Raw genomic sequence first — 26,544 nt, 5'->3', positions numbered from 1 at the left:
CTGTGCCAACACCGAAAAGCGGCGATGGCCTCGAGGCACGCCTAAAGGGGCTTTAGCTCAATGTAAGGTCCCCGAATAAAAGAAAAAGGTAGCGACATTCCTCCTCGCCCGGCCTCTCCTTCTCCTGGCCTTCCTGCAGCTCGCTCTTTCTCTCAAAGCTCGCCCTCACAGTTTGGTCGCTCGCTCGGAAACCACCCATAGAGTTACACGAGATGAGACAATAAAATTGTTGTTTAGGGGGGGGGGGGGGGGTGCATAAATGTTTACCGTATTGAAGCATCGCTTACTGTTTGGTGTTCTAGGAGCGATGACGGAACGCTGTGAGACTGGCAGAAGCAGGTGCTCTTTCTTTTTTGTGCTTTTTCGGTGCGTAACACTCGTTTTGTTGCTTCGGGTTGACTGCCTGCTTCCTGTTAGAAGAAGGCTTTTCAGGCTAGTTTGGTGGACAAAGTCCTTTTAGTTTCGAACACTAACACAAGAAATTGGAGGACGCTTAAGCTTCGCCTTCAAGAGTGGAACGCGACAGCGTTCCCATCGACCCGCCATGGGGTGTAAGACAAAGCGCTACGGCGCAGGGATCACTTACGAGGCGCCCCGCATCGGACTTTGCGGCCGCCTATCACACGGAGAGCGTCGAGCAACGCAGCGTTCGGCGCGGCAACGAAACGTGCGCCTGAGCAAACGGAACGAACCAAAGAACTCGGTGTCTCGGAGGGGGAAATGATCTACGCCAGCCAAACGTCGTGATCGGCACGGGCAGAGAGATAGACAGATAGTAATCTAAAGAAAGGAATGGCGCTTGATTCTGCAACCCGCGTGGGAGCACGGCGAAGCGTCGTCAGGGGAGAGGGAGTCGGAGCCGCAACGCGCCTGGCACCGGTCCGCGCACAGCAAGGCCCAATGCGCGCATGGCGCGCCACGTGTCGGGGCAGCGCCGTACATTGAGAGGAGGGGGTCTTCTGTGTTTTCCGCAAGATGGCTCTGCGTGTGCGGTAAGCGCAGAAGAAATCTAGCGGAAACGTACTTCGCTACTCGTGTAAATGCGACTTCTGTAAGTTACATGCTCATAATTACCGATATACACCGCATTATAACTTTCTACGGCACGTTTTTAAGGCAACACCGCGTTCACTAGAAGCGCGTTTGTACCGCTTTCAAGCATCGAACTCGTGGCTGAGTGGTAGCGTCTCCGTCTCACACTCCGGAGACCCTGGTTCGATTCGCACCCAGCCCATCTTGGAAGTTGCTTTTTATTTATGAAGTGCCTGCCGTGATATATCGCTCACGGTCAATGCCGCGGACGCCGACGCCGACACCCGACACCGACGCCGATGACACCGGCTTTTGTGCGACACGAGCTCCTTAACGCTATCGCGTTAAAATCACGATTCTTTGTTTCGACAATAACGTATACGTAATGTAGGTATACGTAGGTAAAATGAGGCGTACAACTCCTGCGGGACCCGCCGTGGTTGCTCTGTGGCTATGGTGTTAGACTGCTGAGCACGAGGTCGCGGGATCGAATCCCTGCCACGGTGGCCGCATGTCGATGGGGGCGAAATGCGAAAACACCCCTGTACTTTAGAATTGGGTGCACGTTAAAGAACCCCAGGTGATCAAAATTTCCGGAGTCCTCCATACGGCGTGCCTCATAATCAGAAAGTGGTTTCTGTCACGTAAAACCCCATAATATAATTTTTTAATTTAACTCCTGCGGGGACGGTAGAGCATCCGCCTCCCGTGCAAGATGACCGTGGTTCAAATCCCGGTGCTGCGCAATTCTCCACCGGAAAATACAAAAAAAAGGAAACCGTGTGTTGAGAAAATTGCACAAACAGGCCTGGAGTGCGGCCTGATCCCGGTGACCAAAACAGGGTAACGCACTCTCTCACCAGAGCAAGATTGGCCACCCTGGTGCAGTACTTGGCCACAACCTCCTATATGAATACAACAATGAAACCCCGGCCCTCAGTCCCCAGCAGCCGCGAAGCAACTGACCACGGCGGCGGTCAGATCTGTGACGCTGCAGAGGGTGCAAAGAATACCTGGCTCCGGGCAGGCCGCCATTGGAATCTCAACCTGGCAACGTTTAACGTTAGAACGTTATCTAGTGAAGCGAGTCTAGCAGTGTTATTGGAGGAATTAGAGGGTAGTAAATGGGATATAATAGGGCTCAGTGAGATTAGGAGGACAAAAGAAGCATATACAGTGCTAAAAAGCGGGCACGTACTGTGCTACCGGGGCTTAGCGGAGAGACGAGAACTAGGAGTCCGATTCCTGATTAATAAGGAAATAGTTGGTAACATACAGGAATTCTATAGCATTAACGAGAGGGTGGCAGGTCTTGTTGTGAAACTTAAAAAGAGATACAAATTGAAGGTGGTACACGTCTATGCCCCTACATGCAGTGATGATGACCAGGAAGTCGAAAGCTTTTATGAAGACGTGGAATCGGCGGTGGGTAAAGTCAAAACAAGATACCCTGTACTGATGGGCGACTTCAATGCCAGGGTAGGCAAGAAGCAAGCTGGAGACAAGTCAGTGGGGGAATATGGCATAGGCTCTAGGAATAGCAGAGGAGAGTTATTAGTAGAGTTTGCAGAACAGAATAATATGCGGATAATGAATACCTTTTTCCGCAAGCGGGTTAGCCGAAAGTGGACGTGGTGGAGCCCGAATGGTGAGACTAGAAATGAAATCGACACCATACTCTGCGCGAACCCTGGCATTATACAAGATGTAGACGTGCTCGGCAAGGTACGCTGCAGTGACCATAGGATGGTAAGAACTCGAATTAGCCTAGACTTGAGGAGGGAACGGAAGAAACTGGTACACAAGAAGCCAATCAAAGGGTTAGCGGTAAGAGGGAAACTAGAGGAATTCCGGATCAAGCTACAGAACAGATATTCGTCTTTAACCCAGGAAGAGGACCTTAGTGTTGAAGAAATGAACGACAATCTCATGGGCATCATTAAGGAGTGCGGAATAGAAGTCGGTGATAACGCCGTTAGACAGGAAACCAGTAAGCTATCGCAGGAGACGAAAGATCTGATCAAGAAACGCCAATGTATGAGAGCCTCTAACCCTACAGCTAGAATAGAACTGGCAGAACTTTCTAAGCTGATCAACAAGCGTAAGACTGCGGACATCTGGAACTATAATATGGATAGAATTGAACAGGCTCTCAGGAACGGAGGAAGCCTAAACACAGTGAAGAAGAAACTAGGAATAGGCAAGAATCAGATGTGTGAGTTAAGAGACAAAGCCGGCAATATCGTTACTAATATGGATGAGATAGTTCAAGTGGCTGAGGAGTTCTATAGAGATTTATACAGTACCAGTGGCACCCACGACGATAGTGCAAGAGAGAATAGCCTAGAGGAATTCGAAATCCCTCAGGTAACGCCAGAAGAAGTAAAGACAGCCTTAGGAGCTATGCAAAGGGGGAAGGCAGCTGGGGAGGATCAGGTAACAGCAGATTTGTTGAAGGATGGTGGTCAGATTGTTCTAGAGAAACTGGCCACCCTGTATACGCAATGCCTCATAACCTCGAGCGTACCGGAATCTTGGAAGAACGCTAACATAATCGTAATTCATAAGAAAGGGGACGCCAAAGACTTGAAAAATTATAGACCGATCAGCTTACTGTCCGTTGCCTACAAAGTATTTACTAAGGTAATCGCAAATAGAATCAGGAACACCTTAGACTTCTGTCAAACAAAGGACCAGGCAGGATTCCGTAAAGGCTACTCAACAATAGACCATATTCACACTATCAATCGAGTGATAGAGAAATGTGCAGAATATAACCAACCCCTATATATAGCTTTCATTGATTACGAGAAAGCGTTTGATTCAGTCGAAACCTCAGCAGTCATGGAGGCATTACGGAATCAGGGTGTAGATGAGCCATATGTAAAAATACTGGAATATATCTATAGCGGCTCCACAGCCACCGTAGTCCTCCACAAAGAAATAAACAAAATCCCAATAAAGAAAGGCTTCAGACAGGGAGATACGATCTCTCCAATGCTATTCACAGCATGTTTACAGGAGGTATTCAGAGACTTGGAGTGGGAAGAATTGGGGATAAAAGTTGATGGAGAATACCTTAGCAACTTCACTTCACTTCACTTTTATTTCCTTAAAGACCCCTCAGTGGGGGTATTACATAAGGGGTGGGGTTTACAAATGTGCATTTTAATTGGTGGCCACATGAGTTCAATGAAGAATATTAGTATTAAGCTTATCAGCAAACGTCGTTGAACAGGTGATTTCGGTTATGTGACGGGGCAGGCCGTTCCAGTCGCTTGATGATCGGCAAAAGAAGGATGCAGAGAAGGTTGTAGTTCGGCTGCGTGGACGGGTTACTTGCAAGGAATGCCCTGTACGCAGGGAATGGCGAGGGAGTGGGGCCAGCACATATGGTGCATGATGGAGCGAACTGTAATAGAACGTGTGAAAGAGGATTAACCAATCAATGCGACGCCGGGATGATAGCGTGTTTAAGGCGGACTGTGCTTTAAGTAGTGATACGCTAGTGTTATAAGAATACGAAGAATGAATGAATCTTGCCGCACGATTCTGAATTCTTTCAAGTGCATTGATAAGGTAAGTTTGATGTGGTGACCAGATGGGAGATGCGTATTCAATTTTTGGACGTACGAGCGCCTTGAATTCTAGTAGTTTGACGTGTTGCGGTGCATGACGCAGATGGCGTTTTAGGAATCCCAGTGTTTGGTTAGCGGATGCAGTAATGCGCTTTACATGAGCAGACCAGTCTAAGTCGTATGAAAGGGTGACGCCGAGGTATTTAAATGTGTCCACTTTTTCTAAGGTAGTATTAGTAATATTATACGGTGAATATAAGAGCTGATGGCGGCGAGTGAAGCACATTACTTTACATTTATTGGCGTTAAGGGTCATTAACCAGTCCTTGCACCAGCCTTGCACTTTGTTAAGGTCATTTTGTAAAATACTGTGGTCAGAGTCATTAGTAATTGTGCGGTAGATGACGCAATCATCAGCGAACATACGGATTTGTGAGGAAACATTAAGGGGAAGGTCGTTAATATAAATAAGAAAAAGTAGGGGGCCTAGAACACTACCTTGTGGGACGCCAGAAGTTACAGGGAGGGGTGCGGAGGTGCGATTGTTGACATGCACTGATTGTGATCGGTTAGTGAGAAATTCAATAACCCAATTTAAGACGTCAGGGTGCAGGTTCAGTTGGGAGAGCTTGAGTATTAGGCGTTGCTGAGGTAACTTATCAAATGCTTTAGCATAATCCAGAAAAATGGCACCGATTTGGGTTTTAGCATCAAGATTAACGTGTAAGTCATGGACGAACATAGCAAGTTGCGTTTCGCACGAGAGACCTTTACGAAAACCATGTTGGGATGGGTGAAAGTAGTTGTTAGTGTCAAGGAAGTGCATAATTTGGATGAAGATGACGTGCTCCATTATCTTGCAGGGTACGCTGGTTAGGGAAATCGGTCTGTAGTTAAGAGGCGAGTTTTTATTACCTGATTTGTAGATTGGAACGACCTGCCCTTCCTTCCAGGTGACGGGGATGCTACAGGAGGACAAAGACTGTGAGAAGATTAATCTAAAGTACGATGCGCAGATGAGTTTAGTATTTTTTTAACAGTTTAGAGTTGATGCCATCCGCCCCCGATGACGATGAGAGCTTTAGCTTTCCAATTATTGCCGTTATGCCATGTTCAGTGAATTCGATGGGTGACATAACAGATTGCACAGTTGACGGTGGTATAGGTAACAGAGCATCAGGTTCAGTGGTGAATACTGATGAAAACGCGCGGTTAAATGCATCGGCACACTCTTCTTCGGGGATTACTATATCGTTATGGTCGGCGATAGTGATAGCATTCGGTGGCTTGGGGTTTAGTAGTTGCCAGAATTTCTGGGGGTTAGTGCTAAGTACACGAGGCAACCTGTCACGTAAAAAGGAGTGTTTTTCGCGGCGTATAGCCGAAAAATCGTTTCTTCCTGTTTTCTAGAGCTGATAATTTTTTTGTGAACCAAGGTTTATTGCTGTTAGTCGGTACTGAAACAACTGGAATGTGATTATTAGCAAGGTCGGTGATTTTTTGTTGGAAGATCGACCAATTTGCTTGAAGTGTGCGGTTGTGGAATTCATCACTGAAAGTGGGGTAGAAGGACATTAGTTCGTTGTTAATGGCTTCGTAGTTGCCTTTATCGTATAGGCGGATTATTTTATTCCACGATTCTCGTTTTGGAAAACTAAAGCTAAAGACAGTGTGGATTACTTTATGGTCGCTAATTGCCGGGAGATAGGATATCGAAGATAGGCTAGACGGATTGTTAGTTAATATGAGATCTAAAATGTTGGCCGAGTCATTCACCACGCGTGTTGGTTCTAACACTAGCTGGGTCAAGTTGAAATTAAAGCAGACTTCGAGGAAATCATTTTCGCTTGTAATATGTGACGAAGATGAATAGTTATCCCAACTGATATTAGGGAAATTAAAGTCTCCAAAGAGCAAAATCTGAGCGTTAGTGTATTTTTTCATTAGTACATCTAGGACGCGGTTGAGCTTGTCAGTGAAGCTAGTGTCTGCTCGCGGGGGGCGGTAGCAAACGCCAAGTAAAATAGTTTGCGGGGTTGCACGAAAGAGTAGCCATAATATTTCAAGGTCACTTGGGTTGTGAACAACGGAGCAGGGTATCGTATTACTAACGGCGATGAGCACCCCGCCGCCTCTAGAGTGCTGGCGATCGTTACGGAAGACATGGAAACCGGGTAGGTCATCCATGACCTCCGCGTCGGATACGTCAGCGGTTAGCCAGGTTTCGGTAAGTATCAACAAGTTACATCCAGATGATAAGACCAGATTAGATACAACGTCACGTTTGGAAAGAAAACTACGTATGTTAGAATATATTGCTGAAATAGTACTGTTAGGGCGGGTTGTCGTTATCGAACGGTGTGTTGGATGACGGTGATGCAGCGATTGCTATTGGATTTCTTTTACACATTTTGTAGTTTCATCGTACATGTACTTAGCAGATCCTATAAACAGTGTTTTGTAGCGTAATGAAAATGCAGCTGACTTCGTCCTTGCAAAACCCAAAAGATGTTTCCGGGCATTCTGCACAGTACGAGAGTAGTCTTCGCGAATGCTATAGTTAGTCCCTTTCAACTTGCGGCCGTTAGACAGAATTTTTTCTTTTATTTTATAAAAAATGAACTGTACGATTATAGGACGGTTTCGGTTATCAGAATGGCGGCCGAGACGATGCGCACGTTCAATCGCCTCAGGATGCACGGTTATGTTTAATTGGTCGGCGCAAAGCCGAATGATTTCTTCCTCTGCCTGAGCGGCGGATGCAGGCGCACTTGGGTCGGGGATACCCAAGACGACAAGGTTGTTACGGCGGGCTCGGTTTTCTGCGTCATCGATGCGCGCTTCTATATCGGAGATTGCCCGTGTCGTCACGGGCGCAGAAGTCTTAAATGTTTCAACCTGTCGCTGCAGGTCCTCGATGTGTTGACAGTGGCTCTCGACGGCATGCATTCTTCTGTTTAGTTCAGAAATAGAATTGTTAGTCTCGACTAGTCCGCTTTTTAAACCTTGAATCTCATTAATTAACTGTGATTGCCCAGCGGATAGCTTCTTTAGTTCAGTTAGTATAGCGTTCGAGTCAGGGCCGGGGTTAGTTTCTATGTCGCCCGACAGTAGCAGCAAAGAGCGCAAAACAAGAATACAATTCATTGCGATGGCAAGCAGACACTGGGGGCTCGGCAGCAGTACCAAAACATAGTTGCTTGATTTCTTAGCGTAGAGACTATAACACTGACTAACCTGCATGTTAAACAGCAGCAGTTTAGTGGACTGTATTGTGGCACAGCCACTGAGCCCACAGGTTGGCGCGTGAAGGCGTTGGTCTTTTATAGGCGATCTGCCAGATGTTGCTGACGCAGGCAGCTCCCTGGTGGTAGGGCTGATCACGCTCGTCGCAGGTGGCGCTAGTGGAAGCGTAGGGGGCGCTAGCGTGACTCGGCGATAGACAGCAGGGGCACGGCCAAGGCACGGTTCCAGGCAGATTGAAGTTGCTTGTGGGGCAGCCGAGATGGTAGCGGGCAGAGCTGCGCCGATCAGTGCGATGATGAGCACCTGCATGTTTAACAGCAGCAGTTTAGTGGACTGTATTGTGGCACAGCCACTGAGCCCACAGGTTGGCGCGTGAAGGCGTTGGTCTTTTATAGGCGATCTGCCAGATGTTGCTGACGCAGGCAGCTCCCTGGCGGTAGGGCTGATCACGCTCGTCGCAGGCGGCGCTTGTGGAAGCGTAGGGGGCGCTAGCGTGACTCGGCGATAGACAGCAGGGGCACGGCCAAGGCACGGTTCCAGGCAGATTGAAGCTGCTTGTGGGGCAGCCGAGATGGTAGCGGGCAGAGCTGCGCCGAACAGTGCGATGATGAGCACCTGCATGTTAAACAGCAGCAGTTTAGTGGACTGTATTGTGGCACAGCCACCTAGCCCACCTTGTTATTCGCTGATGATATTGCCTTGCTTAGTAACTCAGGAAACCAATTGCAATGCGTGGTCACTGACCTGGAGAGGCAAAGCAGAAAGGTGGGTCTGAAAATTAATCTGCAGAAAACTAAAGTAATGTTTAACAGTCTCGGAAGAGAACAGCAGTTTACGATAGGTAGCGAGGCACTGGAAGTGGTAAGGGCATACATCTACTTAGGGCAGGTAGTGACCACGGACCCGGATCATAAGACTGAAATAACCAGAAGAATAAGAATGGGATGGGGTCCGTTTGGCAGGCATTCTCAAATCATGAACAGCAGGTTGCCACTATCCCTCAAAAGGAAAGTGTATAACAGTTGTTTGTTACCAGTACTCACATTTGGGGCAGAAACCTGGAGGCTTACGAAAAGGGTTCTGCTGAAATTGAGGACGACGCAATGAGCTATGGAAAGAAGAATGATGGGTGTAACGTTAAGGGATAAGAAAAGAGCAGATTGGGGGAGGCAACAAACGCGGGTAAATGACATCTTAGTTGAAATCAAGAAAAAGAAATGGGTATGGGCCGGACATGTAATGAGGGGGGAAGATAACCGATGGTCATTAAGGGTTACGGACTAGATTCCAAGGGAACGGAAGCGTAGCAGGGAGCGGCAGAAAGTTAGGTGGGCGGATGACATTAAGACATTTGCAGGGACAACATGGCCACAATTAGTACATGACCGGGGTAGTTGAAGTATGGGAGAGGCCTTTGCCCTGCAGTGGGTGTAACTAGGCTGATGATGATGATGAATGTACACGATGTATATATACATACCAGAGCTTTGTTTGAGTGTTATGTCGTCCACGGCCATGCATTGTATTCGTAGGCAAAAACACTATCGCGGCTTGCAAGCTATTGATATTGCATCGGTCAGATTCTTTATTTGACTTTCTAAAGGCACTTTGCTGGCATCAAAGAGCTGCGGTTAAGGTTTCGCTGGTGCACCCCAAAGGCGATGCGCTTGCGTGTGTGCAGCACTGTGCAGCTTCCGATTCAACAACTTGGATGCGTTTGCGCTCCTCAAGTGCATACGACTTGTGTGCTGGCGTGTACCCAGTCGACTGCCGTGTGCAGCTTGTGTAGCTTCACAATTTAATCATCTCAGTACCACGATGACCGAACTCAGGGCGCGTGACATATTTGCCTGAATAACGCGAGTGTCATGTACGCGCGTGACCAACGCGGAGCATATCAGCTATTCTCGTCGTTTCGTCATCATGCTGGCATCTGTCGAAAGGCGCTTTCGATGTACTTCTGTTGGAAGTGCCATTCACTAACAACACACTCTGTTGTCAACTCCTTGTGAGCAAGTGTGATGTTTTTTTGCGAACACAATTCATGCCGTGCTGTGTCTTAGGCGGTGTGGAAAGGGAGGCCTTAGCTTTGCACGTTCTGCACTCGCTTCTGCACCCGGGTGCAAAAGCATGTTTGCGCTCTGGACGCCATGAGTGTACACCACGTCATCTAAAACATAATACTGGAACAGCAGAATATCACGCGCTAGGCACGTCGGAATAATCACAGTGGCACATGTGCGACGCTTGCCAGCTTCTTAGTGAACACGATCCACGTGCAAACAAGTGCGGTCTATACGCCTACGCTTGCCCGGCAGACCTCGCTGACGCTACACTGGCAAAGGCCGCGCCGCCGCTTGTCCTTGCACACCAGGGCGCTTCATCGCCCCCAGCGGCGCTGGGAATTTCATCGCGCCTCTCCCTCGCACAGCGCAAATACGCCGCTCGGTACACTGCCCCCTTCTAGCCACTATACCGTGGGCCGCGTATTTTTCACCGCGATGGTACGTATTACTAAAACTGTGGATGTACTGAAACTGTGGAGCTCAGTAATAATTTTGTCCACCTGGGGTCCTTAACGTGCACCTAATGCACAATACACGAGTGATTATTTCTCTTTTTTTTTGCACTTTGTTGCCATCGAAATTCAGCTGCCGTTCCCGGGATTCGATCCAGCGCCCTAGCAGCGCAACGCAAAGCCACTATGCTGCCACCGCGAATGGGTGTTTCTCTCCTTTTCGCGTGTAGGACTATGTTAGCTATGAAGTCTTTGTAGATATTTGTCAAGATACACACGTATGCTTTGTTTATTACGCCATGACTTCATGACGGCTGGTGCTCCTACTGAGTCAAATGCATTTTCTTAAAGATTTCTCAATTTCTTGACTGATGTCATGGATGTGATCCATTGCAGAATACCCCTTCCTGAACCCAGCCACTTCTTTTAATTGTTTGAAGTTAGCTAATTCTACTGAAAACTAGATCGGTGAATTTTAACGAAAGCGCTCACCCGCAAGTTCACGCAGGGTTAGAGAAGGCTGCAACGATCACGCCTATCTTCAGAGACAAGGCCTCAAGAGTGTCAGAAGAAAAGTACGCAGTAGTCGCCTTCCCGCGAAAATTGATAACTGGATACCCGGTGTCTATAGATGGCCAGCCTAATTTGCACAGAGAACCCATAAATTTTTAGGGATAATTGTCGATCGCAAATTCTTCTGGAGGCCCCATGTACTCTACCTAAGATATTCCTTTCCAGCAGTCAGTTTTTCAAAGCCACCACTATAAATGCATGGGGACCATCGGTGTGTTCTTTGCTTCAGCTGTACAAAGCGCTCTTCGTGGGCTCCTTGCATTACAGCACTCCAGTGCTGTCAAGCAAGCGCCTGCAGGACAAACCACTTAGTGCTTGACACCATGCAAGCTCAAGCGCTTACATGTCTGGTTCTACCACAATGCGCTTCAACAGTCCCAACAATTTCCATCGCAAGGGAACGTCCCATAAGCACTTATATTGCCACAGACGCCCTTAAAATCATCTCCGTCATCTTTCCCGACTAGTCTGAACGCCTTCCTTCCCTCTCGCAAAGTATACCAGAGACAACTATTCCGGGCATTATAGCCTCGTAGCGATCCTTTCTTCCGTCCAATCTCCCGCTTGCAGCAAGATCCACCTGTTCTTTGTGGCGTCTCCTGCAGCCACAAGTGCGGCTTTCCATTCCAGGGGTTGGAAATAAGTCCAGCTTGCCAGCTTGTGCCCTGAATCAAGCCGCTCTACATCTACAGCGTGATTCATACTCCAATCGAGTTCACATTCATACAGATGGATCTCGGACTCTAACCAGCTCTACTGGTGCGGTAGTCACTCCGTCAATGTCAATCTGCAAGACGTTAAGAATTTCAAAATCAGCCACATCACAACATCGGCGGGGTCCGCCCTGCTATATGTTCGCAGCAGTCATAAAGTCACTCGACTGTATTCTGTGACTCAAAGGAAGCCCTGCAATTACTCCTCTGCACCGGAACCCACATGAAAAATTGGTAGCAGAGATACGATTACGCTACCATCAAGCAGTGGACAGAGGCCACGACATTGTATTTCAGTACCTACCTGGTCACTGCAACATCACTGACAATGAAAGTGCCTACAACGCTGCCCGTGAGGCTCATGGTGAACGCGAAAGTACATCGATACCATTATCGAGAACGGAAGCAGTGCGGCATCTCAGTGCCCTTGCATTTATTATTACCCTAACGAAATGGAACACGCCGAAGCTCACTAACCGGCACCTGTGTACCATAGACCCGCATACGACGTTACAACCTTTACCTGCTTATAACTGACGAGAAGCAACGTCACTGTGCCGCATGTGAGTAAGAGCTTATTCCTAAATGCAATAGCGGAGAGTCCCAATTGCAACACATGTGATGCCGAAGAAATTACGAAACATCTGTGTGACTGCCCCATGAACGAAGATGAGAGGAGTGCCCTTCGTACAGCTTTGGGACACTTAGACGGCCGGCCTTTCACAGAGGTATGCATCATGTAACCGCACAAACGACAACCGACGAGGAAAGAAACACACAGGACAGGCGCGGAACTTCAACGGAGATTTACTCCGGGAAAGCCCACATTTATACATGTATCACAATCACACTTGATAATCATCGCACAACCATCACTCGTCATTGGCATGCGGGCGTGAGTGGCACAAGTTTGCATGTAAATAATTGAACTCTTTATCACTCAGTGATACTGAAGAGCAGCTTACGCAGCTGCCAGATTGCATTTTTATACAGTAAGGTTCATAGATTTCGCGGCTCAATTGTGACGCGAACATCTTCAAAACTTTAGTGTCGCTGAACCTAGGCGTGCAATTACGACAGTGGCGACAATGGTCAGCCAGCTTGCCACCCCCCCCCCCCCCCCCGTCAATGCTTCTACCCCTGCGCGGTGCTCCTGCAGTGTTGCGTTTAGACACTACCTCGTCTGGCCTATGTAGCTGTTGACACAAGAAAGGGGTATCTGGTACACTACTCCTATTCTGCATGGGACGAACCTGTCAACGTGCTTGATACTGCCGAATAGGGGTAGTGTACCAGATACTCCTATCTTGTGGCAACAGCTTTTTCATGCGACTCTCGTAGTGACACCTTCGTCAAGTCGTCGCTGCCGTCTTAGAGTTGTCATGTATTCGTTGTGACACCACGATCACGATACCGCTGTAGTCGTTCCATCGTCGCCAATCCAGCTTCGGCATACGACGGTCGTCGTGCAGCCGTCGCCGTCATGCAGTCTTCAAGGTACAGTCGTCATCGCACCATGGACGGCGTACTTCATCCGCTCGTATCGCTGCTGCCTCGGAGTCATGCCGTCATCGGGATGTGGTCACTTCTTCATCCGACATTCACCACGCCGTCGTCGTCACACAATCACACCATTGTCCTCAGGCCGTCGTCGTCGGGCTACCATTTTGCCTTAGTCGTCATTTTTAGCAACGCCATCCCATTGTGTTCATGCCGTCGTCGTAATATCGGCTTCGTCGCTCCATCGACTTGAGTCCTTCTCCGCTATTCTGTCGTAACCATGCGGTCGTCACTCAGTTGTAACTTTTTCGCCGTTGTTTATGCCATCGTAGTGAAACCGCGTCGTTGTCAAACAGCCTAGTATCATGGAACCAATGTCATTCCGCCATCGTCGTGCCGTTAGGCCAGCTTCGTCACGCCGTGGTAACACGCTCGTCACTCGGTCACGCTGTGGTCGCGACGTGCACGCACCGCGGTTCGGCACGCCGTCGCCGCTCGCGTACCCCATTGCCGTCGTCGCCATGTCACCTTCGAATGTGTCAATCCTTCTTCGTCATTCTTCGTCACACAATTGCTTTTTATTTGACAATTTTTAAATATCGCTATTTATGACAAAGGGACTTTTCGGGCCTTCTCATGCATTTGCACATTGAGGAAAGGGTGCACGGGGCACTGAAAAGCAAATTAATATTATGTCTATTAGAAACTTTCTTTAAATTGTGTGACAGCTTGGGCAAGTATGGCCCCACGTGCGCCGGTCTCTTGTCTTTATTCTTTTCTTTCTGTGCTGGCTCGCAACTTATTCTTTTTTGCTTTCTGCTAGGTGGCTTCGCATATGAAGTGATGACACAAAGGGGAAAACCTGCATTCTGTAATCGTGCTATGTGATTTAAAGAACTTTGCTTGCACTCATGTTTACAACACTTACTTAGTGCTGCCTTAGTGCACGTGGTTTCTATGCATATCTTAATCAATTTAGAGTGTGCGCTGTCGAAGCGAAACAAAGCTTTCTTATATCTGGGATGATATGCCCAACATACATGCTCATTCAAAGAAAAACAGATTAATATCGACAAACTGAATGCTGTTGTTAATTGGCGATTCGCACGTGAACTTACGTCCTCCCGATAACCTGATGAACATGCCCAAAACTTTTTTTAACCGCGTCATACAGATCGCTTTCTTCATAACAGTTATGTAATCGTCAACGTGCCTAAAGACTCACGTTACAGCCATGTCCACCAACTTAGCAGAAATTACATTCTCAACCGGGATTAAAAAACTGTAGCACGAAATGGGAGCTATTCCTTATCCCATATACATGTAAAACTGGCCATCATAATTAATGGCAGTTGGGGGGAGACAAAAATCTAAAAGCGTTAAAAAAGTGCCGCTGCTAACACCGACAGAATTCTGAAAATTCAGTTCTCCCAAATCTTCTATCCTCTCACGCATAGCACAGATCAAACCATCATGTGGCACAGGATAATATAAGTCCACCACATCTACTGAAAATGTGGTTAGTGCAGTCCCTTAGTCTTCATTTATCGCCAAGAGAGCTTCTTCGGAGATTATTACCAGAAAAGGGTCATGTATTTGCAACTTCTTCGATGGCCTTGTAGGACTTTTCCTACATGGCTCTGCCATTACATCTTCTATGACACAATAACGCTAAAAAGGTAGCCAGGCCTGTGTCTTTTGCGAGTGAAAAAAACTTGAAGAAACTCTGTGTCAGCTATGTTCACAAGCTGCTATAAGGAGTCTTTGTGCAAGTCTTTGAGTAGCTTCATGGCGGCCCTCCCATAGTTGATTGGTTCGAAACGAACCACTTTGACATTCTTCGTTATAGCTTGCATGGAGTTTTGGTTCATAACGTTTGTAAGCAAGATAGCATGATTACAGAACGCAAGTTTTCCCCTTTCTGTCATCATTTCAGTATGCGAAGCCATCCTGCAGAAAGAAAAAAAAATTTTTCGCTACCAGCACACAAAGAAAAGAATAAAGACAAGAGACCAGCGCACGTGGTGCCATACTTGCGCAAGTTGTCACAGAATCTAATTGAACTTTCCAATAGACATAACTTAAATTTGCTTTTCCGTGCCCCATGCAAGCTTTCCTTGATATGCAATCTTATGAAAATGCCCGAAAGGCCCCTGTGCACCACAGATCATAAATCTCGTTTCACTGACTGCAGGCGTAACGTTATTTATTATTCCTGCTGAGTTGTGGAAAACTTATACAGGGCAAATGGGACGTTTTTTCAATGCCAGAGTTCGTAATCACAGCAGTAAGCTAAACAATGGCTATGGGAGTCATTTAGCAGGACATTTTAACAAGTGTCCCTGCACTCTCGCATCTGAAAAAACAAAATTCATAGGGCAATGAAAACGTACCGGGGAAAGGAATAGCAATAGAGGCTTATTACATTAGAAAGAAGCAGATAAATGTGCTGCCGCTCTTGCCCTGTCGGAAAAAGAAATAACTTTTCCGCATGAAATATTATGATTTTGCACATGTATTTGTTAGTAGTGTACGCATGCCTATGCTGGAAAAAGGTGTAAAATGGCTAGAGAATTTCAAACAAACTTCCAGTTAGCAGTCAGTGCTTCTGTGTGGTATTTGTTTCTTTGTGTCCTTGTCTTATTCGCGCTGCTCAAAGGGACACTAAAGGTTAATATTAAGTCATCGTGGACTGTTGAAATACCATCCCAGAAACCTCCGAACGCTTGTTTCATGCGAAGAAGAGACTTATATTTTAGAGAAAATGCGTTGTGAAGCGTCCGCATACCTCTAGCGCAGTTCAAATCGCCCGCCCTCCGATCGAGGAAAGGTGACGTCATGATCTCATAGTGACGTGGCGCCGTCGGTGAGTAAAACGTCCCCTGCAGACAGCGCTAAGGCTTTTTTGCGCAAAACGCAAACGTGCGGCCAGAAACACAGCCAAGACAGAGCCGACAGCAGCGCGAAAGCGGAAATATTGTGGCATGCGAAACGGAAAGCGCGTGACGATAAGCTGATTCTTTATATTGCGACGCCAACTTCGACGCTCGTTGCAATGGACGACCCTGACAACGACACGCTGGCTCGCGATGCTGGGCTCGACTTCGGCGATTTAAGCACTGATGAACGCGACTTGCTGCTGAGGGTTTGCGCTGCCGGCGTCGTTGCGTACTACTACGACGGCAACTGTATGTCATGGCTGCACATATCCGCACATTTGTAGCTTTTCCTTCATGAAAACCAAATGCCGCACTCACCGCCCCGTCTTCGACATGCAGTCGTTCTTGCGCTTCGGATAATACAGGCAAGACCGATGGAACAGCGCTACGGGAAAGCATTGCCTTGAAAGGCACTCCACACGACTTAAGTAAGTCGGCGTTGAACTCGTAATCCTCTGGACGAAAGTGCAGCGAGCACACTATGCGATTTTTCGTCTCTTTGCCAACGCGCTGTGGCAGAGGTACGGCACTTAACCACTTCGAACGGAGGGGTTCACTCGTTGGCACACAGTGATAAGTAACGCTGTAGTCGCCGCTGCAACTGCACTTGGCCAAGCTCCGCGGACCGTTCGAGCATCCCACGGCATCACATGGACGTGGCATTCTCGCTGCTTGTTCCAAATGCAAGTTTCGCGAGCCAGCTGAACCAGCGCAGCCCGACGCGATAACGAAACAACTGAAACCCCAAAGCGTGCGCGGCGCAGAGTGAGAGAGAGAAAAAGAAACAACCCTATTTAGTCGTCTGCAGAACGACACCATGACTAAATGGTGTCGCGACGCGGGCCCTTACATCTTCTCAGCGGGTGGTCTCTACTCAACTCCAGCGCGTGTTACTCCCGCGGTCGGTCGCCCTGGGGGGCAACGTCCCGTCGGTTTTGCTCGGCCTTTGTCTTTCAAGAGCCGCCGAGACCTGCTGGCCGGCCCAGGTTTGGCTTTCGTGATCGTAGCATTCCGCCGCAGCCGCGAGTCGCGGCGGAATCGTCGTACTTGTCGAAGCTTCGTTGGGGAACTTGGTGCAATCCCTTGGGATGTGCGTCAGGGTGGCCCTCTCCCACTGGCACATGCGGCACACATAACTCACATATTCTTTCTGGTACAGATGTTTCGCTAACACTGGGGTGGGGCGCAGAGTCGAGCGCGCAGAGTCGGGCGAAAACGAAACCTTTCGACCCTACTGAAAGGTAACGTCAAAATCTTATTTTTTTTTAGAATCGAGCAGCAGTAGACAAGTAGCATTTTATTCCGTCTTATCACCTAAAGAAACGATATTTTTAATACGAGTAGCTGAGTACTAGTGACATATTATAATCAGTAGTGCCTTCGTCATCGGGCTAGTACCGGAATGTCGCTGGGGGATCTCAAATCGTGTCATGCATTTACCTCAGTTTCTCGGTTACTGAAGCTCTGTTCGAGATTATATTGACGCCTTAGACGTACTAGAGCATTGCTTTATCACTTTAACTTGATTTCATGGTAACCTTTTGTGTCCCTTTAATCTCAGTTCTAAATATGAAGCAACTAGCCCTCATCAAGGTCTTAATAATCCAATTTACTGTACTTCCCTCCCCCCTCCCTAACAGGCCTAGATAAATGGAAATCAAAACAAAAAATGAACTATTCAGCGAAGTATATATAACGTTATTTTGACGTAACAGTCCTGCGGAAACCCGTAAGGTGGACAGAAGCGATTAATAAAGGGAAAATGAGACATCCATGCAATCGTAGTAATTACTACAAAGGAAACCGATAGGGGTTGCTCGAAAGAAAAGCCTCGTAATTGAAGAAAAATTCCTCCTGGTCAGGTACTCGAGCCCGAGCCTTTCCGGGCCAGCCGCTCTACTATCTCAGCCAACGAGGCGGCTATCAGATGGGGTCGCCACGATGCCTCCAATGCCTTTAACACGTTTTCGCTCCACGCACCTGAGAGCAACGTAACAAGTAAAATAAGGTCAGTACTGCACGCAAATACATTGAGTTTAGGAAGCTGCTAAGGGGAACTCTAGCTCGAGGGGTCCTACCTGAATACATGGGAAAGAAAAATCGTTTTTCTCGACAGCCGCTGCACCGGCTTGGATGAGAGTCATTACAGTGAAATAGAAAATGTATATTCTGGTTATTGTAGCAAGTAGATGCCTTACGCTGACCGTTCTTTTAATAAAATTTGACGAAAAGCACAAATTTCAGAAAGGGAAACTATCCAGTATCCACTCTCTACCTCAACAATCATAATCATGTCACAATTGTTTTATTCCTATCTAATAGTTCATCTAAAGCAGCCAAAATTGATGTATTTACCGTGGCTCTCATTCTATGTTCAAATCACAGCCTGGCGTTTTACTGTAGTCCTGGGAGCCTACTATTCACCTCGCGTATTTTGTACATGCCGTTGGAAATATGAAAGAAAAGGGAGGCTGTGTGGCAACCGAAGCAGCTGTTTCGTATTTTTCCTGAATGCTGCCCGGCCAAACAACTTCGCGGCAGCTTTTCAAAAATGTTAGCACTTGTAGGACCTGCTGGCAACTTGCTTTTTTTTTATGACAAGCCGTTTTCATTCGACCACCTTTGACGTATTCGTGACGGTTAAAGGGTGCCTAGCCCATGAAATCCGAAACAACGTTCCAAATTAGGGTAAGAACTCAATAACCTTTATTTATGAACGTATCGAATGCATTCTTGCTAAAATAGATGAAGTAAAATTTGAGCTATAAAACAATTAGCCACAGCAATTAAATGAATTGTTTTGCTTAGCTACAAACAACTAAAACTTCGCTCCAGCCAGCGAACAATGTTACTATGACTTTCCCAATAGGACTGCCAATCTAGCCATGATAAATTTGAGGTAATAAATATCAGTGTACTAAATATACCTTACGCTTTGTATGACTCAGTAGAGGCATTTCGAGGCGTGATCAGTAAACACAGAACCTTCATTTTTATGCAGCTGCAGTCAAAAAGCACAACAGATCGTATAAGAGCATGATAGCTTCAGTATGTTCTGTAGCGTCCAATTTATAAAGTATTCTTCCCAGAGGAATGCGTCAGTATTATCTGTAATTCAGTGATAGGGAACAAGCTTCGTTGGATACGCCCATTATAAGCATCTAACGCGAAAAACGAGCAGCTCTAATGGGGAAAACATAAAGAACAGCTTTTAAGTCAATTTAATACCTTCTTTTAACGCGCGCCTAGCATCAGATACTTATATCCTCTTCATTAACATTCGTACTTATGTTTCCATGAAGAAGCTACAACTACAATAGATATTAATTGGGATAGCCTGCCGAATTTGTCAAATTTTATTTCAATTTAGTTAAATTGTCTTTAAAATTTTCCATATCTATTCCAACTCATTTTGGTTCGTTGTCAAAATTTAACAAACATCCTTTACTTAGGCATGGCGTTTAGCTATCTCTTCTATGTGGTCACTTTTATCTATGCATAATATCATGAGGAGAGTTCGGCGAGTCTAGCAGTGCTATTGGAGGAATTAGCGGGCATTAAATGTGATATAATAGGGCTCAGTGAGGTTAGGAGCACAAAGGAAGCATATACATTGCTAAAAAGCGGCTACGTCCTGGGCTACCGTGGCTTAGCGGAGAGACGAGAGCTAGGAGTCGGATTCCTGATTAATAAGGACATAGCTGGTAACATGCAGGAATTATATAGCACTAACGAGAGGGTGGCAGGTCTTGATGTGAAACTTAATAAGAGGTACAAATTGAATGTCGTACAGATCTAGGCCCCTACAAGTCATGATGGCCAGCTAGTCGAAAGCTTCTATGAAGACGTGGAATCGGCGATGGGTAAAGTCAAAACAAAATGCACTATACTGATGGGCGACTTCAATGCCAGGGTACGCAAGAAGCAGGCTGGAGACAAGTCAGCGGCAGAACGAAGCATAGGTTATAGGGATAGCAGGGGAGAGGTATTAGCAGAGTTTCCAGAACGTAATAATTTATGGATAATGAATACCTTTTTCCGCAAGCGGGATAACCGAAAGTGGACGTGCAGGAGCCCGAATGGCGAGGCCAGAAATGAAATAGATTGTATACTCTGCGCTAAGCCTGGCATCATACAAGATGTGGACGGGCTCGGCAAGGTGCGCTGCAGGGACGACAGGATGGCAAGATCTCGAATTAGCCTAGACTTGTGGATGAAACTGAAGAAACTGGTACACAAGAAGCCGATCAATGAGTTAGCGGTAGGAGAGAAAATAGAGGAATTCCAGATCAAGCTAGAGAACAGGTATTGGGCTTTAACTCAGGAAGAGGATCATAGTGTTGAAGCAATGAACGACAACCATATGGGCATTATTATGCAGTGTGCAATAAAAGTTTGTGGTAACGTCGTTAGACAGGATATCGGTAAGCTATCGCAGGAGACGAAAGATCTGCTTAAGAGACGCCAATGTATGAAAGCCTCTAACCCTACAGCTAGAATAGAACTGGCAGACATTTCCAAGTTTATCAACAAGCGTAAGATAGCTGACATAAGGAAGTATAATATGGATAGAATTGAGCATGCTCTCAGAAACGGAGAAAGCCTCAAAGTACTGAACAAGAAATTAGGGATAGGCAAGAATCAGATGTATGCGTTAAGAGACAAAACTGGCAATATCAATACTAATACGCATAAGATAATTCAAGTGGTTGAGGAGTTCTATAGAGATGTATACAGTACCGGTGGCACCCACGACGATTGTGGAAGAGGGAATAGTCAAGAGGAATTTGACATCCCACAAGTATAACCGGAAGAAGTAAAGAAAGCCTTGGGAGCGATGCAAAGTGGGAAGGCAGCTGGGGAGGATCCGGTAACGGTAGATTTGTTGAAGGATGGCGGGCAGATTGTTCTAGAAAAACTTGCCACCCTGTAATACCTAACCAGGCAGGATTCCGTAAAGGCTACTCAACAATAAACCATACTCACACTATCAATCAGGTAAAAGAGAAATGTGCGGAATATAACCAACCCTTATATATAGCTTTCATTGATTACGAGAAATCATTTGATTCTGTCGAAACCTCTGCAGTCAGAGGCATTACGGAATCAGGGTGTAGACGAGCCGTATGTAAAAATACTGAAAGATATCTATCGCGGCTCCACAGCCACCGTAGTCCTCCACAAAGAATGCAACAAAATCCCAATAAAGAAAGGCGTCGGACAGGGAGATACGATCTCTCCGATGCTATTCACAGCATGTTTACAGGAGGTATTCAGAGACCTGGAGTGGGAAGAATTGGGGATAAAAGTTGATGGAGAATACCTTAGCAACTTGTGATTCGCTGATGATATTGCCTTGCTTAGTAACTCAGGAGACCAATTGCAATGCATGCTCACTGACCTGAAGAGGCAAAGCAGAAGGGTGGGTCTAAAAATTAGTCTGCAGAAAACTAAAGTAATGTTGAACAGTGTCAAAAGAGAACAACAGTTTACGATAGATAGGGTGGCACTGGAAGTCGTAAGGGAATACACCTACTTGGGGCAGGTAGTGACGGCGGATCCGAATCATGAGACTGAAATAATCAGAAGAATAAGAATGGGCTGGGGTGCGTTTGGCAGGCATTCTCAGATCATGAACAGCAGGTTGCCATTATCCCTCAAGAGAAAAGTGTATAATAGCTGTGTCTTACCAGTACTAACCTACGGGGCAGAAACCTGGAGGCTTACGAAAAGGGTTCTACTTAAATTGAGGGTGACGCACCGAGCTATGGAAAGAATGATGGGCGTAACATTAAGGGATAAGAAAAGAGCAGATTGGGTGAGGGAACATACGCGAATTAATGACCTTAGTCGAAATCAAGAAAAAGAAAGGGGCATGGGCAGGACATGTAATGAGGAAGGAAGATAATTGATGGTCACTAAGGGTTACGGACTGGGTTCCAAGAGAAGGGAAGCATGGCAGGTGACGGCAGAACGTTAGGTGGGTGGATTAGATGAATTTCGCACGGCCATGGCCACAATTAGTACATGAGCGGGGTAGTTGAAGTGTGGGAGAGGCATTTGCCCTGAAGTGGGCGTAACCAGACTGATGTTGATGACGATGACAGCACAGTGGCAGGTACTTTACCTTGTGTCATGTGACATCATAGCAATCTTGGACGAAACACGTTAGAATGGCACTAATTCCAATGACACCGCCGCTGGGAAAAACGCGCACAGCTATGCAAGGAGGGGAGCCGCATGGAGCGCTGGGGCAAGGCCACGCTCCCTCTCACCAATAAAACAGTCTTTAAAGGAATTGTGTTTTGGCAAAGAAAATGAACATTGTTAAGATACGAACGGCGAGAGTGTCACACCACTAGCGTGGTTTCTATGAGCTAAGCGATGTTGCCATTTGTTATATTTATTTATTGAAATAACGTGCAAGTTCACGCTGTACTGCAGGAAGTGTATATGTTTCCTAGGTATACTTTGTGATGCAATATACATTTCTTGAAAAGGCACAGAAGAAAGGAAGACCGTGAAGCGCCAAATTGTTGGTAGTTCGGTGCTTCACTGTCTTCCTTTCTCCTCTCCCTTTTCAAGAAATGTATTTTGCGCCACATGTTATACCTAGGAAATCTAAGCATAAACTTGCCCCAGAAGCTCTTTTGGAAGCGTATGTGCTTTCTAACAGGCCTTACATTTATGCTACACCAGCCTTATGGCAAAAGGTTGCATTTGGAAGTAGCTGGAATTTCACGTTGCTGCACGTGCAATCTCGCAAGAACTCACTGTGCAATCTCACTGTGCCGCAATGATTTATAGTTTGTCGGCCTGTGTTCCAAACAGATGTTCTGCTATTTATGGTAACTTCCTCTGCCGGTACATGCGACGAGAGCCTTCTCCGCATATCAAGTTATCTGTTATGATTTTTCGCGCCATTTTTCTACCACTTAGGCACTCTATCCCAAATTAAATTGGGGACCTGGGAGTAGTGATATTAGAAAGGAAATCCCATGAGAATGACACGATGTGGAATACGAACTGATTACTTTATGGATATAGCTGCCGAATAATACTTCTTTTATTGATGATTGAATTCTGCAATTTTTGAAGCATCCAGCAATTTACACCGCAAAAACTTGGGCCAGTAGGCTGTACACTTGTGGTGCACCTATATAGCTGCAATCACTGCAGTATTCAAGGGGCTATTTCGTCACCATTTCTAAACTAAAGTTCGGGAATTAAACGCAACGTTCAGAAAAACGGCAGCTTCACGAGAGAAGCGCGAACAACAGGTGCATGCTGTCGACAGCAAGGTCACCAGAAAGCTCCCTGATCGAATGCGACAGATAAGCCCTAATAATATGATAATAATGTTCGGGATAATATCAAATTGTTAGGACGTCAGGACCAGGCCCCTACGAGCAATAGAGCAGCAGCATCGCCCCAAACCAATACTGAGTCCACAATGGTTTAAACGCTTGCTATACGGGTCTGATTTCGGCAATCCAAAGACAAAAGCCAGAACAATGAGCCCGCCGTTGTTCGTGTTTTAGAGCGCAGCTCTTTGGCGTCCGTTCCTGGGTTTCGCGTCGTCTTCGGCGTTGTCGTCGGCCTCGTAACCAGCTCCGCCCCCCTTTCATCACCCCAGCGCTAGCAGCGACCGACTGATACCGCTGGATGCCGCTGACGCCGCTAGAGAGTCAAGATAACGTGACTGCATAGAACACCGTCGCCGCCATGCAGAAAGAGGAGGAAAGGGTCCCCTCCCCCTGTTCTTGTGTGGCGGATAGGGTGCTCTTCAGTTGCCGACGCGCCGGTTATTTCACGTAGGCCCCGGCACGTCGACGAATACGTGACCACCTTCCCACGGCTAGACCTGGTTCGTAGCCTGCGGAAGCGAGGGTATCATATTGTTTGTGTCGGCATCGGCGGCGTTGTCCCTGAAACCAACTCCGCAGCTGGGGTTGACTCACTATCGGCGTCAGCGGCATCAGTCAGTCGCTGCTATCTCTTCCCTCCTCCCTTTATCGTGTTGTCCGCTTGCTGCGCGCGCTTCTGCCCCCATCGTTTGCCGCTGGGTGTACACGCCGCCCCCCTCCCCCCTCTTCCTGCGAGTCTCCGGTTGTCAAAGCGCCGGCTCGAACTTAATTCCTTTCTTCGCTCCTCCTCCAATGCAACCCCTGTGCGGTGGCAATCAGAGAGCCAGATCGGTGGCGGCGGATCTGTATATGTGCACCGCCCGAGCCGAAATTCGGCAGCATAGATTTCCTATACTGCTGTGGTGCTCGCAGAGACCACAACAGAGCGGCGGGAGTCGCTATCTACTTGCGCACAGGTCTCTCTGCAATACCAGTCGAAATGTTTGGCACGTCACATGAAGTTGGCGAACTGTGCGCCGCAATGTTGCCCAATGGCTTACTGGTAGTAGCTGCCTACTTCGCCCCTACCGCACTCACGAAAGACGTCGTGCACTTCCTGCAACTCGCATTAACCGTCCATCGATCCACACCGATGTTAGTAGTGGGGGACTTTAACGTTGACATAAAGACAAACAGCAATTTCCTAACACTTATGCGGGAGAACATCCCGTTCCTCTCGCTCGTAACGCGTCACACGGCTGTGAGAACCTCGCGAGGCACTTGTATAGATCTCGTCTTTGAGAATCAAGCATTGGTGTACCAATTCGAACATATATCAGTCTATTTCTCCGACCACAAAGCTTCCTTCATGACTGTCAAGAACTGTTAGTGGAGTCTTTGTTAAAGGAATACGTGTGAAAAATAAAAAAAAAATCTGTGATAGCGCATACATGTGTTGCTCGATTTCTTTGCCTCAATCTATCGAAAAGGTGAAACAGCTTATTTGCTGCGCTGAAATTTCGCATTAGGAAGTAACGTAATCGTCGGTAATGTTTTTCGTTTTTCGAGTGCTTTCTTGCTTGCGCTATTTATTTCAAATCTATCTGCATTACAGTACCTCAATTAACATTCGGTGCTTTGAATATTGACATTGAAGCACGGAATTGAGTAGCATTCGAAATTTTTGTATATTCATGCACCTCTTGTGACCGCAGTTCGTTGCTTGCAGATTGCTGAAAACGGCATTGTACATGTTTACTGCATATGGGTGCCTGTGATACTTTTGATACACCCTACACTGCATGTATACGTGTGACTCAAAAGTTGCACGCCTACAACAGCAGTAATATCGTAACCTTGAAAAATTGGGGGGCACCTTTAGTAGAATTTGCAATGTACAAGGTGATGGCGTGGGCCCTGTTTTAAAAGTCAGCAGAAAAAATGAAATGTGTACCTCTGACAAAGGTTCCGAGATACAGGGTGTGTCTTTCATGGAAACTGAGAGAGTGAAGTGAGTAGAGAGTGAACTCATCGTAGAGAGTGAAGACAGAACAAAATAGCGATGTAGAAAAATGGGCACAGCAGCACGTTGTTGCGCAATATTATAGCGAACAAGAAGAAAAAACAGGTTTCCACAATACGTGCAACACCGAAAAGAAAATAACTCCACAACCTGCCAAGCTATAGCAAACAGTTAATTGTTATTGTGCTGTTCCAAACTACACAGCAAGTATTTGCGCTATTTGCATTCTCAACTGGTGCCTTTGCCATTTCCATTCATACCAATTTAATTGCTGACATATATTCTTGGTGATTCTTTCGTATCGGTTATGATTCTGTCAACAACAAGCGCCACAAAACAATGATATCGCCTGCCACACAGTGTGTGCTTAGGACCGTAATACGTAAACATGCTGGTCTTGAAACGCATCACCTCAAGACGGAGAAGCGCGACACCAAGCGGAGACAGCTGAACCAGAGGTTGTACCCAGCATGCGCTGCTGATTCACTCTCGCACTATGCTTTCCTGGCAGGCGTAATGGTTAAATTACCGAAGGCTGCGACTGTGCCAGTCACATTCGGGCCCACCTGAGAGAAGCAAACGGCCCAGAGGAGCAGCAGGTGGTCCAGGCAGCGGAGCCCCGAAGGGAGACGCCGTTTCATCGCGTCGCCCTCACACATTGGCAACATGCGCAGAGGCCGTTAATCACACGACTGAGCTCGACGCTGAGGTTGGGTCCTTTTGCGCTTCCTCCTTTCACTGCCCGAGCGTTGCGCAGTATCGGGGGCCCGCGGTGACCGCCGTGGCGTGCCTCATATCGCGTGCAGCCGGGCGCTTTTGCGCCGCCCAGGCTGTCAGCTTTGACGTGCATGAACGCGCTGCCTCATTTGGCGAGAGATGCCTGTGCGACAGCTTGGCTTGTATATTCTTGCCGCATCAGTGTGCCAGTTAACGCTCTTATTTCGGGCGACGGGGCAGCAACAGCGGTAGAGCAGCCTTTTCCTTTCACGACGGGGTTCGTTTGGCTTGAGCTAGTTAAATGACGCGAGTTCCTTGAATGAAAAAAAAAAACTCAGCTGATCATTAAAGTACCGCTC

At 47.0% G+C, this 26,544-nt stretch overlaps 2 protein-coding genes across 4 annotated transcripts in view; both read right to left on the bottom strand.

Moving 5' to 3' along the window:
- Window positions 1–25,952, bottom strand: part of LOC135911541 (uncharacterized) — a 95,683-nt gene extending 69,731 nt beyond the window's left edge. The window contains exons 1-3 of the mRNA XM_070522733.1: window positions 25,880–25,952; window positions 8,531–8,600; window positions 7,848–8,471 (exon numbers count right to left, since the gene is read on the bottom strand). Of these exons, the coding sequence (XP_070378834.1) occupies window positions 7,848–8,165 (318 nt within the window). The 5' untranslated portion in view covers window positions 8,166–8,471; window positions 8,531–8,600; window positions 25,880–25,952. The remainder of the gene's footprint in view (window positions 1–7,847; window positions 8,472–8,530; window positions 8,601–25,879) is intronic.
- LOC135911538 (chymotrypsinogen B-like) overlaps window positions 1–26,274 on the bottom strand; it is a 799,265-nt gene extending 772,991 nt beyond the window's left edge. For 2 of the 3 annotated variants that reach the window (XM_065443854.1, XM_065443855.1), the window contains exon 1: window positions 26,035–26,274. In XM_065443854.1, coding sequence (XP_065299926.1) covers window positions 26,035–26,136 — 102 coding nt within the window. In that variant the 5' untranslated portion in view covers window positions 26,137–26,274. The remainder of the gene's footprint in view (window positions 1–26,034) is intronic. The other variant, XM_065443853.1, reaches the window with a different exon arrangement.
- Between the last annotated feature and the right edge of the window lie 270 nt (window positions 26,275–26,544).

The sequence above is a fragment of the Dermacentor albipictus genome, chromosome 7 (assembly GCF_038994185.2).
Source record: "Dermacentor albipictus isolate Rhodes 1998 colony chromosome 7, USDA_Dalb.pri_finalv2, whole genome shotgun sequence".
NCBI lineage: Eukaryota > Metazoa > Arthropoda > Arachnida > Ixodida > Ixodidae > Dermacentor > Dermacentor albipictus.
The sequence above is the reverse complement of the archived record's forward strand: the minus strand, read 5'-3'. Positions and strand labels throughout refer to the sequence as shown.